Source organism: Hemitrygon akajei, unplaced genomic scaffold (genome assembly GCF_048418815.1).
Source record: "Hemitrygon akajei unplaced genomic scaffold, sHemAka1.3 Scf000113, whole genome shotgun sequence".
Taxonomy (NCBI): domain Eukaryota; kingdom Metazoa; phylum Chordata; class Chondrichthyes; order Myliobatiformes; family Dasyatidae; genus Hemitrygon; species Hemitrygon akajei.
The window spans coordinates 487,810-505,764 of record NW_027331999.1 but is presented as its reverse complement, the minus strand read 5'-3'; the positions used below and the strand labels follow the sequence as shown (position 1 = coordinate 505,764).

The 17,955-nt window shown below is 43.5% G+C and overlaps 1 protein-coding gene across 1 annotated transcript in view; it reads left to right on the top strand.

Moving 5' to 3' along the window:
- Positions 1 to 890: 890 nt before the first annotated feature.
- Positions 891 to 17,955, top strand: part of LOC140723448 (NACHT, LRR and PYD domains-containing protein 12-like) — a 38,538-nt gene continuing 21,473 nt past the window's right edge. The window contains exons 1-7 of the mRNA XM_073038026.1: positions 891 to 909; positions 4,202 to 4,298; positions 6,995 to 7,306; positions 7,550 to 7,909; positions 8,484 to 8,650; positions 12,735 to 12,906; positions 13,013 to 13,078. Of these exons, the coding sequence (XP_072894127.1) occupies positions 4,289 to 4,298; positions 6,995 to 7,306; positions 7,550 to 7,909; positions 8,484 to 8,650; positions 12,735 to 12,906; positions 13,013 to 13,078 (1,087 nt within the window). The 5' untranslated portion in view covers positions 891 to 909; positions 4,202 to 4,288. The remainder of the gene's footprint in view (positions 910 to 4,201; positions 4,299 to 6,994; positions 7,307 to 7,549; positions 7,910 to 8,483; positions 8,651 to 12,734; positions 12,907 to 13,012; positions 13,079 to 17,955) is intronic.

Genomic DNA, 17,955 nt, shown 5'->3' with positions numbered 1-17,955 from the left:
TGGCCCTGGGCCTGTGTTCAGTGGAGTTCAAATGGTTGGCGGGTTAGGACAGGGGTGATTATTTACACCGACTGAATGACAAGAAGTTTGGTTGCAGTGAGAATGGAGAGGGTGTCTTGATTAGACGGAGAGTCTGGGATCTGAGAGTGCCGCTTCACTTTAAAACTGAGATGAGAGAAATTACTTTAGCCAAATGTTGGTTGATCTGTGGAATTTGATGCCACAGAGGGTGGTGGAGGCTGTCGTTGGGTATATTCATGTTCTGGATTGCTAAATAGGTTGCGTGCTATAGCAGGGAAGCAAGAATACGGTGTTGGAAAAAAAAATCCTCCATGATTGATTTTGGAGCAGACTAGAATGACCGAATCACCTAATTCTACTCCTATGCATTATGATTTGTATCTTATACCATGACTGAGTAATGAGTTCTTTGTGTCCCATCACAAACAAGAGAAAATCTTCAGATGCTGCCAAGCAACACACACAAAATGCTGGAGGAATTCAGCAGGCCAGGCAGCATCTATGGAAGAGAGTAGAGTCGACATCCAGATGCTGCCTGGTCTGATGAGTTCCTCCAGCAATTTTGTGCGTGTTACTTTGTATCCCATGTCAGGCTTTGTAAAGTGTGAGGGGCAGTTACAGATTTCTTCACTCGCATCATTATATATGAGTTCAAGTTCCAATACGTTTAATTCTTTGTTCTACTTTGTATGAGTAACATGCTTCATTATCTCTCTGGTTAAAGGTAGACCTGACCTGCGAGATTTATTGGAAGAAAAGTCCACGACAAGGAGAAAATCACAACTGAAGACGAGGGAACAGCAACAATGAACCAGCCCGAAGACGGAGAGCACCAAATGGAGATAACCCATCTGACGTGACGTCTCCATTGATTCAGCCAGGAGAAAGGTTGGTGAGTCTTATTTACCCAAACACTGGTCCTTTAGACATAACATTTCTGTATCAAGGAAGGTAGGAAATAGCTGGAGTGGGACTAAATAAGCCTCGGAATACCAGTATGCGTCTGTCAGACCCATTTGCACTCACTGCAGATTTGCTAATTACTCTGGGAAGTCACGCACATTCCCTCATATTGTTTACTCATTTCAAACTCTTATCAGTTCTGCTTGTTTCCTTGCTTGGCTGTTTTACGTCACAATAGTCTCAAAATGCGTTGAGAATTTCCTCCCTTTATAAGAGGCCGCAGTTTTTTCCTGCTCTGGTGATTGCAGAAATGTGGAATTACCGTGAACTACAGCAACATGTCATTAACTCCTCTGTCTATTGCAATCTGCAACGATATACTTGCCCTCGAGTATGTTGTCCTACAAGCCTCCGCAAACCCTCTTGAAGCCAAATGTCCCAGCACCACATTTCAGTCTTAACTAGCAAATGCCAACCAATAATTTACATTTGTATACCCTGTCGCCATCAAGTACATTTCTACTAATAAATTGTCAGAACCTACGAATCTGTGATTAAGCATATTTAGGTTTTATAATGAAGTTATGTTCCCATTTGGCCCTGTACCAAAGGCATGGGTTATATCGGTACTTGAGATGAATAAATGTCCCTGCAGCCAGGACTTCTGGAGCTGCCGGGTTAGTTTAAACTCAGTCGTTGCGGGATGGGAACCAGAGTGTTTGGTCAGATAATAGAAGAGTTGATATAAAGGTAGATGCGAAGTTCACAGAGACTGTGGAAGGATCGGTTGTGGACAGGGCGTCATGTAGTCAGTTGGAAATGTCTTTAATTCAATACAATATGTATTAAGAATACGAGTAACTTAGAACATGGATGGTACATGTTATCACCATTATACAGACCGGACTGTTTGATGCTCAGGGTTTTAGTTGTTTCATAATACATATGGGGGGGGGGTGTGAAATGGGGATAATTGTCTTTACTAATTAGGAATCATATGACAGTTACATAAACAGAGGACATCAATGTGGGTGGAAATCAGAAAAGGGAAGGGGGCTATCATTCTGGAAGTATTCTACAGGCCTCCCCCAAAGCCACTAGGATAATGAGAGCAGATAACTTGGCAGTTTTGGGAAAGGTGCAAAAACAACAAGGTTATTATCATTATTGATCTCAACTTTCCTGATATTGATCCCACCTCCTTGTTCCAAAATGTGTCAATGGAGCAGAATGCATTGTGCTTCCAGGCAGGATTCTTGACGTAGTATGTGAATGGGTTAACTGGAGGATTTGCCATACTGCATCTAGTTTGAGGCAGTTGATGCCGGTCAGATGACAGAAGTCACGATGGGTGACCTTTTTGAGATGGTGACCACAACACCCCAACTTTTATCATGGTCATGGACAAGGATAATAGCAGACGATACGAGGCAGTATTTAATCAGTGGATGGATAGTTACAATGGTATTCGAAGCATCTTGGGGGTGTAAATTGGGAAAACATTCTCAAAGGGAAATGCAAGATGGAACTGTGAAGTTTGTTTCAGGAACACTTGAATGCGGTTCGGGGTAGATTTGTTCCACACACAGTGAAAGAATGTTTATATAAACGAACCGTGGTTCACAAGGGATGAGAACATTTAAGCAAGAGGGAAAAGGAAGCATTATTTAGGTACAGTAAGCAACATTCAAGCGAGGCTCTAGAGAATTATATGGTATCCTGGAAGGAACTTAAGAAGCGACATAGAAGTCAAAATGAACTTGAGAAGTTCTTGGGAAGTAGGATAAAGGAAAGCCCAAGGCGTTCTACATGTGGGTGAAGAAGTGGAGGAGGAATAAATTTAGGGTAGGATACTCAGGAGCAAAGATGGAAACATGCCTGGACGATGCAGTGATAGGTGAGCTGCTTAATGAATGCTTTGATTCTGAGTTACCAATGAGATGGACAGTGATTGTGATAATAGCATAATATTGCCATTCTGCTAAGAAAGTGATGTTGTTCAATTTACCAATAAACGCCATGTTACTACAGAAAGTGAGGGGTGATTACGGGGCATTAACAATGAACATTGCATCCTCTCTGGCTACAGGGATAGTAACACATGATTGGAGGCTGTCAAATGTTGTTATGTAATTCAATAAACCCAATGGGTTTAAATCCTGGGGATGATAGACCAGTGAGTGTTACATCGGGGGTGGGCAAACCCTTGGAGTGGTTACTGAGGGATAAGAAATTTGAGCATCTGGAGAAGCATAATCTTACTACGGGTTGCCATTTTGGCTTTTTGATGGTGAGTGGAGAAAATTGAAGGGCAGGTGCGGGAGATAATTTCCCACAATATGGAGAAGTCACACACAGCATATCTACTAACATTTGTATCGACAGAGACTGATCAGGAATCACCATGGCATGGTGCATGGGAAGTTGTGTTCAACAATACCTTTTTAAGGTATTTGAAGATGATTATCAATGAGGGAGGAGGAGTGGATGGTGTACATTGAACTCCAGTAAAGCCTTTGGCAAGGTGCCTCATGACAGCTTGGTCTGGAAGATAAGGTCCCATACGGTACAGAGAGAGAAAGTTAGATGGATTCAAAAATTTCCTTGAAGGTAGCAAGCAAAGAGTGATGGTTGAAGGTTTCTCCTCAGAATGGAGGCGCGTAAGTAGTGCTGTATCGCAAAGCTACAAGTAACATTTGATATTTGTTAGTTGATAGCAATGAAGTGAATGCAGGTGCACAAGGCTTGACTGGTCAGTTCGTGGTTGACGCAAAATTAGTAGATGGTACTCACGGTGAAGATTATCGTAGCTTATAGCGGATCTAAATGGGCAGAGGAGTGGTATATAGATTGCAAAACCAACACGAGCAGCAACGGTTTCATGCAGAGTTTGGTGATGATGTGGAGGGGAGCAGCCAGAGGAAGTGGGTGAGGCAGGCACGATTGTATAATTCCAGAAGCAGTTGGGATGTGAATATGGAATGAAGAGGCCAGGAGGGAAATGGGTCCAACACAGGAAATTAGCACCATCTAAGTGTACACTGTGGTCAGCATTGTCTCGATGGGCTGAAGGGTCTGTATCTGCGCTCTGTTGCTCTGTGACTCTATCAGTAGGATGCGCCAGATATCACCGGACCGACATACAGACATGGTGTGGGATTTGATGTTTGGTCCCTAAGCACACTGCTGCTGTGATACAGAGGATGACAGTACTGTCACATTTGCAAAGTAATCCTACTCTCTCTGACTCACTGTCTGCCTGTTTTGTGTAATTCAGGGCATCACCAGCAGGTGGGGCTGTCCTGCAACGCGACCAAAGTGTAAACAAGACGCCGACAATCAACAATCGTCAGTCAGAATCAGAATGGCAACAGGTATGTTCACTGGGATCTTTATAATTAAACTTATGCCCTATTGGTGCACAATAGTTCAGATGAAGAAACTTACACAGGCGCTAACAGGGCAGAGAAAAGTTTCATCAAGCAGTGTCATTGATCCCACTGGTAAAGCGATTTTGTGTAGTCGATCAATCCAACAGTTCCAGCGCAGGGACCTGACACCAGTAATGGTCGAATGACTCCGCTCACCAGGCAAAGCTTCACCTGGGTGAAAGGAGCCGGAGACCTTGAATCAGTAGGTTGAGAGTGATACACAAACAGAAATGAGACAGCGGTGTTGTTTGTTATGTAAAAGTCCAGGTTCAGGGTTTGTTGCACATCAGGGCCTGTTTAGAGGTGAAAGACATCTCCAACTTTCATTTATAAAATTCAGACACAGGTGATTGGAGCATTTCCGGGATTTCAGGAATTGTGTGATAATACAACATTTCACGTTTTGGCAGGGCAGCTATCATCTCCCCCCTCGATGCGCAAAGTTGATGAGGAGAATTTTCCGAACTCTGTTTTCTGTAGCTGAGCCGAGAACATTGCCAGCCTTCGAAATGGCTGAGGATCAGGAGACACTTCATTTTGGATTATCTTGTGGTCTGCTTCGGTGCATCACTGTTTGGTATAGAGGGGTAACTGCACAGGATCGAGAGAAGCTGCAGAAGGTTGTAAATCTGGTCAGCTCCATCTTGGGCAGTAGCCGACAAAGTACCCAGGACATCTTCAGGGAGTGCTGTCTCAGAAAGTTAGCGTCCATTATTAAGGACCCCCAGCACCCAGGGCATGCCCTCTTCTCACTGTTACCATCAGAAAGTAGGTACAGAAGCCTGAAGGTACATACTCAGCGATTCAGGAACAAATTCGTCCCCTCTGTCATCTGATCCCTAAATGGACATCCAATCTTTGGACACTACCTCACATTTTTAATGTACAGTCTGTCTGTTTTTGCACGCTTTTAAAAATCTATTCAATATACGCAATTGGTTTACTTGTTTGTTTTCTATTATTATTATTATTATTATTATTATTATTATTATTATTATTATTATTATTTATTATTATTTTTCTCTGCTAGATTATGTGTTGCATTGAACTGCTGCTAAGTTAACAAATTTCACGTCACATGCCGGTGATAATAAACCTGATTCTTTTTTTTCATCCCCCAATCCATGTCCGGTCTGTGGCCAAAAAGGTGAACGTGAGTTCTCAATATTTCCCTCTTCAGATGACCTGCTACCTGAATTTAAATTCCCAGTATCTCTGATGGGAGACCCGGTATAACCAGTGACCAACTGTCTCTGTCTCCTGTAGGCATTGTGATTGTGCTCAACTCTGTGATTCCAGGTGGAATGAAAGAAAGGTTACAGCCTGGACTAATTCATGCTGTTCTAAATGTCTCTGAGCTTGCCCGATTTCCCAGCAGCTTTTCCCAAATTTCCCTTGCAGACTTCTTCTATCCTTTTTCCTCGCACAACTTCTCAACTTTGTAATTTTATTTGTGTTACAGCCTCCTGTTGCTTCATGTAATTTATACCCATCAACCACTACATGAAAAAATGCCCCTTTTGAATGAATGAATGAATGAATGACATTTTATTTCGGTCAGTAAAAACATAAGAAAAACATCATTTTCAAAGATGATTGTTAAATCAAAATTAAATAAAAAAAAACAAGAAAATGTAGATATTCTTTAAAACAGACCGAAAGGGTGTCAGCTGAATCTACAGCTTATTATGCCTACCCCTCTTACTTATACAGAAAACATATTTGGCGTCAATCATCACATCAAAAATGTCATAATCTTTTAACAAAATTCCGAGTATCATTTATCACTGCCATTCATTTCAAATCATGCATTTTTATATTTGTTCATTAAATGTGTAAGGTTACCATTCAAGCTCCCATGATCCAGGGCAAACTGTTCCAGCCAAACCATTTAACACAAAAACCAAACAGCCCCATCCAGTAACGTACTGGTCAATCTCCCCGACACTCTTTCCGTCTGAATCACATCCATCCTATAGATTAGCAACTGCAAAAGCGAGACTAAGCTTAGCTGCCAGAAATGCACGCAAGACTCTCCGTTTGCCAATGACTTGTACAGTTGTTACCTGACAATCATCGTCCAGGAGATGGGATGGGAGCCAGGGGACTAGGCATCATGGGCTTCAAGGTTATGATCAGTCTGTAACCCTGGGGACTGGACATTGTTGGTATCAAGGCAATGGTCAGTCTGTGACCCAGGGGACAAGACAGTGTGTGACAAAGCAAACGGAGAGCATGTGATCTGGAGGATCGGACCATGAGTAATCCAATGGCTTGTCTGTGAGTGACACAGGTGACTGGACAGTTTCTGATCCATGGAGATTTATGTCTGTGGAAGATAATCCCAGTTATAATTCCCGGTATCACCTGATGCCGTTCCATTAATAACGGCTGGTTATCAGTCTGTTCAACTAATGCGTAGTCGGTGATCAGTATATCCAGTTCTTTTTCTGGGACTGGATGTGTCCAGACACTGGCTTATCGGGATGGTCACCTGGCAGGAAGTGTGGTTCACATTCACCAGCACAGTCCCACTCCAAATCTGGTCATCCGGAGTCTCGGCTCCATTGCAGACACACATTGTGAATCCTTGTTTGAGTCTAAATCACTATAAACCTGCTATTCATAATTTACTTAAGGTGGGAAATTAAATCGGGTACAGAAAATACTCAAAAGGCTTTTACCAGGCGGATCATTGAGGGAAGATGACCGGGACACGGGAAGCAAGCTACCAAAGCAGGGTCGGATTGAGAGCAATGTCCCAATGGAATGTAGTCCGGCCACAGCGGAAGTGGAGCAAATTCAGCCCAGTGAAGTGAATGCCTGTCAGCCCAGAGACAGTGACGTCAGAGACACCGATCAGGACCCTGGAACCAGCACAAGTGAGGCGACTGTCTGTCAGCTCGGAACCTCATTGAACACGGAATTATCAAGTCCCCAACAAGGAGCGGGTGAGTGAAATATGAGGGTGATTTGTTCACAGAATGAGGTAGGAAGGCGGGTAAATGTCTTTCTTTGTTGGATGGTTGGTCAGAGAGGGGAAATATGTGAGTGTATTGCATGTGGTGTAGTAGGCACCCGTTACCCCACTACAGGAACTACGGGTATTAGTCTCAGCTCCATTGCAGACACCCATTGTGAATCTTTGTTCGAGTATAAATCACTCTAAACCTGCTATTCATCATTTACTTCAGGTGGGAAATTAAATCGGGCACGGAAAGTACTCAAGCGGTTTTTACCAGGCAAATCTCTAAGGGAAGATGATCGGGACACGGGGAGCAAGGTGCCAAAGCAGGGTCAGATTGAGAGCAATGTCCCAATGAAATGTGGTCCGGCCGCAGCGGAAGTGAAGCAAATTCAGCCCAGAGGCAGTGACGTCAGAGACACTGAGCAGGACCCTGGAACCGGCACAAGTGAGGTGGCTGCCTGTCAGCCCAGAGACAGTGACGTCAGAGACAGTGATCAGGACCCTGGAACTGGCACAAGTGAGGCGACTGCCTGTCAGCTTGGAAGCTCATTGAACATGGAATTATCAACATTCCCACAAGGAGCAGGTGAGTGAAATGTGAGGGTGATGTGTTCACAGAATGAGGTAGGAAGGCGGGTGAATGTGTTTCTTTGTTGGATGGTTGGTCAGAGAGGGGAACTGTGTGGGTGTGGTACATGTGGTGTAGTGGGCACCCGTTACCCCACTACAGGAACTGTATTACCTGCTCTGATGATTTCCAGGATGTGTATCGGAGGAAATGCAGCTAAACGAATAAGAGAGTATTTCCAGGATATGAGTTATGGGAAATGTATTCGCCAGGATGGAGAGAATATCTCTGGGAAGCAACTGTCATTGACAGTCCCAACATTTATTACCCATCTTAACCTGAAATCTGTAAGTGGATGGGACGGTGGGTGAGGCAGGTTTCTAGTGAATGTGGTCCTTCTGGTAACGTAATGTCCAGCGCATTGATGTGTCGGTTTTAAGGCCAATTTTGGAGATTTGGGCAAAATACTGTTTCCAGCTGAAAGCAAGTGAACACTGAGATTCAAGACATGACTGGTTTATTGAGTTGGGTGAGAGCGGTGGAGACAAGCGATATTTGAGTTTGTGACGACATTCTCTTTTTATATTCACAGAGCCAGAGTTTACAGTCTCTGACCTCCTGGCAGAGGGGGGCGAGTATCGACTGTACCAACTGACGAAGTTCTACAGGGCCAGGTTCAAACAAGCGATTGAAGAAAAGGTTGAAAGACTCGGTTGGATGTTGACAAAGGAGGGACATTTCAGTAGAGAAGAAAATGAGGTAAGTGTCATAAGGGGGAGCGTTGAGACAGGACCCAAATGTTGACACAAAGTACTAGGAACAGGGTGGGACAAAGCTAAGGGACGGGACAGGCCGCAGTTCGTGACGTTCGTGGAGCTCGTGGGGTTCGTGGCGTCCGTGGAGATCTTGGAGTTCGTGGAGATCCTGGAGGCTTGGGTAGAATGAGGCTACAGTCCTGGGTTCTTGGGAATCTTGGATACTTGGGTTCCTGGAGTTCTTGGGTACGTGAGTTTTTGGAGTGCTTGGAGGCTTGGGTAGCTCAGGCTAGAGTCTGGGGTTGTCTAGGGACGGAGTGCTTGGAGGTTTGGATAGCTCGAGGCTAGAGTTTTGGGTTCTTAGATCTAGCCTCCTGGGCGGGCCAGGGGCTCGCTTACAGGGGGGAAGGAAAGTAACTTCTGCCACCTCCAACGGGATCCAACTAACAAGCACACCTTTCCCTCCCCCCCTTTCTGCTTTTCGCAGGGATCGCTCCCTGCACGACTTCTTTGTCCACTCGTCCCCCCCCCCCCATCCCTTCCCACCGATCTCCCTCCTAGGACTTATCCTTGTAAACGGAACAAGTACTACACCTGCCCTTACCTACCACCCCACCAGCCTCCAGGTCCAACGTATAATTCTCCGTAACTTCTGCCACCTCCAGCGGGATCCCACTACCAAGCACATCTTTCCCTCCACCCTCTTTCTGCATTCCACAGGGATCGCTCCCTACGCGACTCCGTTGTCCACTCGTCCCCCCCCCCCCCATCCCTTCCCACCGATCACCCTCCTGGCACTTATCCTTGTAAGTGCTACACCTGCCCTTACACTTCCTCCCTCACCATCATTCAGGGCCCCAGACAGTCCTTCCAGGTGAGGCGACACTTCACCTGTGAGTCGGCTGGTGTGGTATACTGCGTTCGGTGCTCCCGGTGTGGCCTTTTATATATTGGTGAGACCCGACGCAGACTGGGAGACCGTTTCACTGAACCCCTACGCTCGGTCCGCCAGAGAAAGCAGGATCTCCCAGTGGCTACACATTTCATGTCCCATTCCCATTCTCATATGTCTATCCATGTCCTCTTCTACTGCCAAAATGAATCCAAACTCAGGTTGGAGGAACAACACCTTATATATGAGTCCAACCTGATGGCGTGAACATTGACTTCTCTAACTTCTGTTAATGCCCCTCCTCCCCTTCTTACCCCATCTCTGATAGATTTAGTCCCCCCCCCCTTCTTTTCTTTCTCTCTTTCTGCCCATCTGTTCTACATCTCGATCTGGTGCTTCCTTCCCACTTTCTTTCTCCCTAGGCCTCCCGTCCCATGATCCTTTCCCTTCTTCAGCTCTGTATCCCTTTTGCCAATCACCTTTCCTGCTCTCAGCTTCACCCCACGCCCTCCGGTCTTCTCCTATCATTTCACATTTTCACTCCCCCTCCTACTTTCAAATCTCTTACTATCTTTCCTTTCAGTTAGTCCTGACGAAGGGTCTCGGCCCAAAACGTCGACAGCGCTTCTCCTTATAGATGCTGCCTGGCCTGCTGCGTTCCACCAGCATTTTGTGTGTGTATCTACCTTTGCTGCCACTTTTAATGAATTATGGACCTATATTCAAAGTTCACTTTGTTCTACCACAATCCTCAGTGCCCTACCGGTCACTGTATAAGATTGACCCTGCTTAGTCCTTCCAAAGTGCAATACATCGCACTTGTCTGCATTTAATTGCATCGGTCATTTTTCAGCCCATTTCTCAGCTGGTTTAGACACCACTGCAAGCTTTGGTCGTCTTTCTCACTCTCCACTACACGTCCCCACTCTTGGTGTCATCTGCAAATTTGCTGATACAATTGACCACATTTTCATTCAGGTCGTTGATATAGATGACAAACAACAATGGACACAGCACCGATCCCTGTGGCACAGCACGAGTTACAAACTCCCAGTCAGAGATTCAACAGTCTATAACCACTCTCTGTCTTCTTCCAAAAATCCATTGTCAAATCCAATTTACCACTTTAACTTGCATGCTGAGCAACTGAACTTTCTTGCCCACCCTCCTGTGCTGTACCTTGTCAAGTGCCGTGCATTCCTTCGACAACACCCATTTCCTTCGATTCATCAACTTTCCCGTAACTCCCTGGAAAAACCTTAAAATTGGTTAGACATGAACTACCACTGATGTCTTATGACCCCAAAAATCAATGGGTTGTCCGAAAAGAGCATATATATCAGACAAACCTTTTGGTGAGCTATTTTACATTAGTAGCTAACCAACTTCATATTTCATATTTTCTCTACTTACGGCTTTTTAGTTGCTTTCGGCTGTTTAGTAAAAGCTTTCCTCTATATCTTTTTCTATATTCTGTGTCCTCTCCTTTGCTTTTTGTGCTGGCATTGACTTCCTCGTCAGCCACGGTTGATCATCCTCCCTCTACTTATAATTTTTCATCTTTGGGATTATCTACCTCTATCTGCGCCTTCCAAATCAATCCCAGAATCCTCATCTATTCCTGCTTTGCTGTTGCCTCTGTACAATGTCCTGTGTATGTTACTAAAAAGGGCTTCTTTGGTTTGTTACGAGTAGGAATGTTTCTTTGTTAAATGTTTCTCTCGCCGTTGTTTCGCTTTAGAATGGCTGATATGGTAATTGTATTCATTTGTTAATCAATGGGGAATGTTATTGTGTTTTGTGAGGATGGGAACTTGGAGGAGGGGTTGCGCGGGTTTGGGGGTGAAGGGAGTCGGGAGGGAGACGCCGAGGAAGGAGGACGTGCGCTCGGAAGACCACCGGGGAGTCCAAGGTGGAAGACGTGGAAGCAAGCGCCGAGGGGTCGAGTGGTTCGCTGGTTGAGCTCCAACGAGTGCACTAAACTGACTGAACTTTGATAAGTTGGCGCCTTTTGTTTTTTCCTTGTATATATATATTGTATTGCCTAATACTCTTTTAATTTTAGTAAACTCTTTAAAGTGTATTTCATACCGGTATTTGTTGTGGGTTTGATACTGTTGGCGGGCGCGAGGCATAAACGCGATTCTCACAGCACCTGCGTGTACGGGAGGTGGGTTGGTGTGTGGTTGGATCTCCTTTTCCCCTAGACATATACCAGCCTTTGTGGGTATGTGTTACACCTCTGCTACTGTCCTCTTCAAATTTATTTTCCCAGCTCCTTTCCCGTGTAATTCATTTATTCCACTGTCATACGGAGACATCTAACTTAAACCTTCTCCCTCTCAAACTGCAGTGTGGGTTCTGCTATTTTATGATCATTGCCTCTTAAGGGTTTATTTAGCTGAAGCTCCCCAATCAAATCTGGTGCAATACACAACATCGAATCCAGACCCGCCTTTCCTAGAGTGGGCTCAACCATAGGCTTTTCTCAAAAGCCATCTCATAGGCATTCTATAAATTCCCTCACTTGGGATTCAGCACGGACCTGATTTTCCAAAGCTACCTGCGTATTGAAATTCCCCATGACTATTTTAACACTGAGCTCTTTACATGCCTCTTCTCTCTCGCTCTGGAATTTGTAGCCCACATCCTGGTTACTGTTCCATCAGGGTCATTTTTCCTATGCAGTTTCTTAACATCTACATCGTCCATTCCGCTACCACCTCTTTATAAGGACATTTATCTTTCTATGAGAACGGAGTCAACCCAACCCTTTCACCTACCCGCCTATCCTTTCGATTAACTATTTATCCTTGGGTATAAGCACTCAAATATGATCTTCTTTCAACGATGATTCAGTGATGCCTGCCATCCATTTTTGCTCTCTCACTCTCCCCTCTCTTCTGTTCTTGTTGTCACATCTTTTTGATGTAATGTTGCACATTGATGGACAAATAAGTTAATTAAGTTTAATATACTCTAGGGTGACAATAAATCCTTATTCTTACGCAATATTGATTTAGAATTTCCTCCAGTTACTGTTTCTCTGTTAATGACTGAACCCAGGGAGGATGAGCCAGCAGCCCAGTGACTGCATCTGTTCTGAAGCTACCGGGGCCATGAACAGATATTTTCCTGCACATTCTCCATGTCTGTCTGTCTGCTCCACAATAAATTCATTGTTTTCCTTTTATAGAAAGTCACTGAACTGACAGAGAAGGGAAACCGGACAGAGAGTTCCAGACTCTTCCTTAGTTTGGTGATGGGCAAAGGCTCCCGGGCCCGGAGGGCGATGTGGGAATCCTTTCTGATGTGGAGGACTGAGTTACCGAAGTTGGACAGAATACTGAGAGAAATACAGGAACTCGGTATGTTAAAACACGCACTGAACACACAGGCACATTGAAATAAACATTTAAGTTATATTAATTATTTTATCTGTGTTTCCATGGATTTTGTTTTATGTTTAAACAGGTCCTGATCCACAGGAATACATGAACATCGGCCAAGGGTTATCTGAGTTACCCACTCAACTGATAGGTGAGTGATGAAATGTGCAGTTCAAATCACAATCAAATGTTTGTCTGTGACTTGGCAAAACCTCAGAATCAAAATTCGCCATTAATCATTCGCCGATCTCAGGATTCAGGTTACAATTCAGAGAATCTCTCTTTGCAGCCTGAATATTCTACATTGTATTTTTGTCTTAATCCAGCTGTTGGTTCTGCTGAAGTCTTCACTCCAGGTCCTCACACTCTGGGAAATCCCACACACCCCAGACAGGCTGCTGATACACTGTATGACTCAGTCCAGGTGACTTTTCTATCTTCAGACGTTTCATATTCCAAGCCCCTTTTCCTTTGTAATAGCACTACACACACTTCTGTTTGCTGATATTCTTTACCTTTTGTAATTCCGCTAGTGACTTCCACAGAGTTTGTCTGGCATTTCCTTTTCGCCCGTTACTGCAACTACAACATCATTTTCCAGCGGTCATCTGGGAAAGAAAAAAATATTTTGGATACTTTGGAATTCTTTCTTATATTATTGACCATATCCTTGCACTTCCTGCACATTCATGTATATCTAGCAGCATCTATAACATATTTGCCACTGACATGACCCAGACAGTAACTTCAATGCACCCACAACTCTGTGAAAAAACTTACCACAATTGCTGTAAATTTACGCCACCTCACCTTAACCAAATGCCCTCTGGTATTAGACATCAGTCTTATGTAAAAAAAATAACAATAGACAATAGGTGCAGAAGTAGACCATTCGGCCCGTCGAGCCTGCACCGCCATTCTGAGATCATGGCTGATCATCTACTATCAATACCCGGTTCCTGCCTTGTCCCCATATCCCTTGATTTCCGTATCCATAAGATAACTATCTAGCTCCTTCTTGAGAGCATCCAGAGAATTGGCCTCCACTGCCTTCCGAGGCAGTGCAATCCAGACGCCCACAACTCTCTGGGAGAAGAAGTTTTTCCTTAACTCTGTCCTAAATGACCTACCTCTTATTCTCAAACCATGCCCTCTGGAACTGGACTCTCCCAGCATCTGGAATGTATTTCCTGCCTCTATCTTGTCCTATCCCTTAATAATCTTATATGATGCAATCAGATCCCCTCTCAATCTCCTTAATTCCAGCGTGTACAAGCCCAGTCTCTCTAACCTCTCTGCGTAAGACAGTCCGGACATCCCCGGAATTAACCTCGTGAATCTACGCTAGATGTACTGGAGGAACATTGAATTTCCCCTTGGGGATGAATAAAGTATCTATCTATCTATCTATCTATCTATCTACACTTCCTCTATAGCCAGGATGTCCTTCCTTAACCCTGGAGATCAAAACTGTACACAATACTCCAGGTGTGGTCTCACCAGGGCCCTGTACAAATGCAAAAGGATTTCCTTGCTCTTGTACTCAATTCCCTTTGTAATAAAGGCCAACATTCTATTAGCCTTCTTCACTGCCTGCTGCACTTGCTCATTCACCTTCAGTGACTGATAAACAAGTACTCCTAGATCTCTTTGTATTTCTCCCTTACCTTACTTTACACCATTCAGATAATAATCTGCCTTCCTGCTCTTACTCCCAAAGTGGATAACCTCACACTTATTCACATTAAATGTCATCTGCCAAGTATCTGCCGACTCACTCAGCCTATCCAAGTCACCCTGAATTCTCCTAACATCCTCATCACATGTCACACTGCCACCCAGCTTAGTATCATCAGCAAACTTGCTGATGTTATTCTCAATGCCTTCATCTAAATCGTCGATGTAAATCGTAAACAGCTGTGGTCCCAATACCGAGCCCTGTGGCACCCCACTAGTCACCACCTGCCAAACAAACAAAATGCAGGCTGTTGATCCAAACTCTTATCTATCAAACTTGTACACCTCAGTCAGATCTCTGTTCTAACTGCAGAGTAAACAAACCAAGTTTATCACACCCCTCCTTGTAGTACATGTCACCGAATCCAGGCAACACCCTGATGAACCTGTTGTGCACCCTCTCCAATCCTTCCCAGAGCTGGAAATCAGAAGTGAATACAATACTCCAGATGCACCCTAAAACCATATGATGCAGGAGTAAAATCGCCGATTGGCTCAGTGAATTTGCTCCGCAAATCCTCTCAACTCCATTATTCAGCCGTCTCCCAGTAAAAGCTGATGCTTTTCCAAATCAAGAACCTATCGACCTGCATTTTAAATATACCCAATGACTTGTCGTCTTCAGCTGTCTATGACAATAATTTCACGGATTCATCACCCACCAGTGAAAGAAATTTCTCCCAGTGTGGGTCACCTCCAGCCAGAACAATTCACACAGTACTCAAGCATGTTAATTTTCTGAATAAGGATTCCATGTGGGACCTTGTCAAACACCCGACTAATATCCAACTAAAAGATCTCCATGTCTAACTTCATCCATCACCTTTGTCACCTCCTGGAAGAACTCCATCAAGTTGGCAAGACGCTAACCCCGCCCAAAGCCTTGCTGCTGAACCCCAAACCACCTCAAACAGGCTCTCTTTCATATTCGCAAGGGGCAGAAGATATAAAAGGCTGAAGGTATGTACCACCAGCCTCAAGGACAGCTTTAATTCTGCATTTATAAGACTACTGAATGATTACCTTCTATGTTATTATTGGCTCTTAATAATAAGAAGACAATTTTATATATAAAATTGTAACATCGTGCAGATCGTTACTAATAACCACTCACTTAGATAACCACAATATACTTACAGAAGAGCTGAAAGAATACACTCAGTGTATGAACAGATTTAAGGAGCAACTGATAATAGATTATGTATCTACCGAGCACTGGGGAGTGTAGAAATCTCTCAGTGTTATATTGTCTATCAAAAACGATTTGATTCTGTCTCTCACATGGTTAAGAGGTTTCAATATTATATAAGATGCATCCAATACTTGTGAAATTTCTACAACATCTAATGAAGTACAATAAACACTATATTAACAAGAACAACGGAACAACCACTGTTAACAAAATAAATGGAGACATTTTCCAGAGTGACACACTAAGCCCACTATGGCTTTGTCTGGCGTTGAACCCACTCTTGGATTTCCTGAAACAGACAAAAATCAGGTATCAAATCAGAAAAAAAAACAAACGGATTATACCTTGACACAACTATACAGGGATGATTGGAAATGATTTGCTCTTGCATCAGTGGAGCTAAAACAATTAATTCAAATAATGGAAGTAATTTCCAAAGAAAGCATATACAGTATAGCTATGCATGTCTGTGTGATTCCGTAAGTATGCAGAAATAGAAATAAAAAAAAGATTAGTGAGTCACTATCGATGGGTTGTTTGTCCATTCAGAAACTAGATGGCAGAGGAGAAGTTTCTGAACCGTTGAGTGTGCGCTTTACTCCGATCCTGTACAGTAGTCCCCATGAACCAGACGGTGATGCAGCCAGTCACAATGCTCTCCAAGTTACATCTGTAGAAATATTCGAGTGATGTTGGAAACTCCTGATGAAATATAGCCACTGTTGTAGTTTCTTTGTGGCTGCATCCATATATTGGATCCAGGTCAGATACTCGAAGATATTGACAGCCAATAATTTGAAATTGCCCACACTCTCCACTTCAGATCGCTCTGTGAGGATTGGTGTGTCGAGTTTCCTCATCTTACCCTTTCTGAAATCCACAATTAGTTCTAATTATATATTTTTATCAACACAAGCAGGATTCAGCACTCCGTACAAACATATGCAATTCTGATATGGGGTACACATCACTGAACGCATAACCCATAAATGAAAGCATAACCCATAAAAATGAAGAAACGATCATAATAGAAGAACGTTAACCTTGGAAGAGTGGAAGAGTCTGACTCCCCACGGAAGACATCCCCACGATCTGAGCGCACTAGATGTTGACAAGGAAGCTTTGAGCGCCTGGCTCATAGTTGGAGACCTCTTCCCAGAAACAGAAGGGAGCATACAGGACCAGGTGCTTAACACATCTAGTTATCAATAATAAAGAACAAAGGCCAGCAGGTTCAAGGTGATAAATGCTGAAAATTACAAGAGCTGCCAGAAACAATTGAACACATTACAGGATCCCGCAGTAGTTCTACTCAATCTGAGCACTGCACCATCAAGTGGTAGACAACTTTCACCAACATCTTGCTTAAACTACAGCCGACAAAAAACACCATCCCTCACTATAAATACAAGTCTGCTCCACATTTAGAGTTAGAGTCCGACAAATCCACCGTAACCGATTCACTATTACAGATAGGAAAATTCATATTAACTGTCCGGCTATAATTGTACCGGACAAACTAGCAAAAACAACTTTTTAAACAGATATTGCCATTCCAAACACACATAAATTACAGATATCAATTAATAAAAATCTTTAGAAATATGCTGAATTAAAAGAGGAAATTGAAAGACTGTGGAACATGAACATGATACACATTGTCCCGATAATAATATCGACAACTGGTATCATCCAAAAAGCACTACACGATAGTAATAAAGAATTAGCTCCACACAGCAATGTTCATGTAAATCTTCCGAACGCCACAATAGTATACGCCACGAGAGTAATCTGAAATGACCTGTCAATTTAAAATGAGTGTGCTTTGATTTGCCCTTACCTCAGGATTTCCCAGTTTGAGTTAGAAAATTTTTTTAAAAAAGTTATTTATAAAGCACTTTTCATCGGGACGATGTCGTTCAAACTGCATTACAATGGGATAAAGTTCAAACTAGAAAATAAAAGACAAAATAATTTCAATTACAGGCAAGGTTCAAACTCTTAAAAAAAAGTTTTACACTGGTGCTTAAAAGTGACTAACTACATCCCTTACGCAGTACTTACAGAAGTCTTGGTCTCCCTAGTTATATATATCTGCC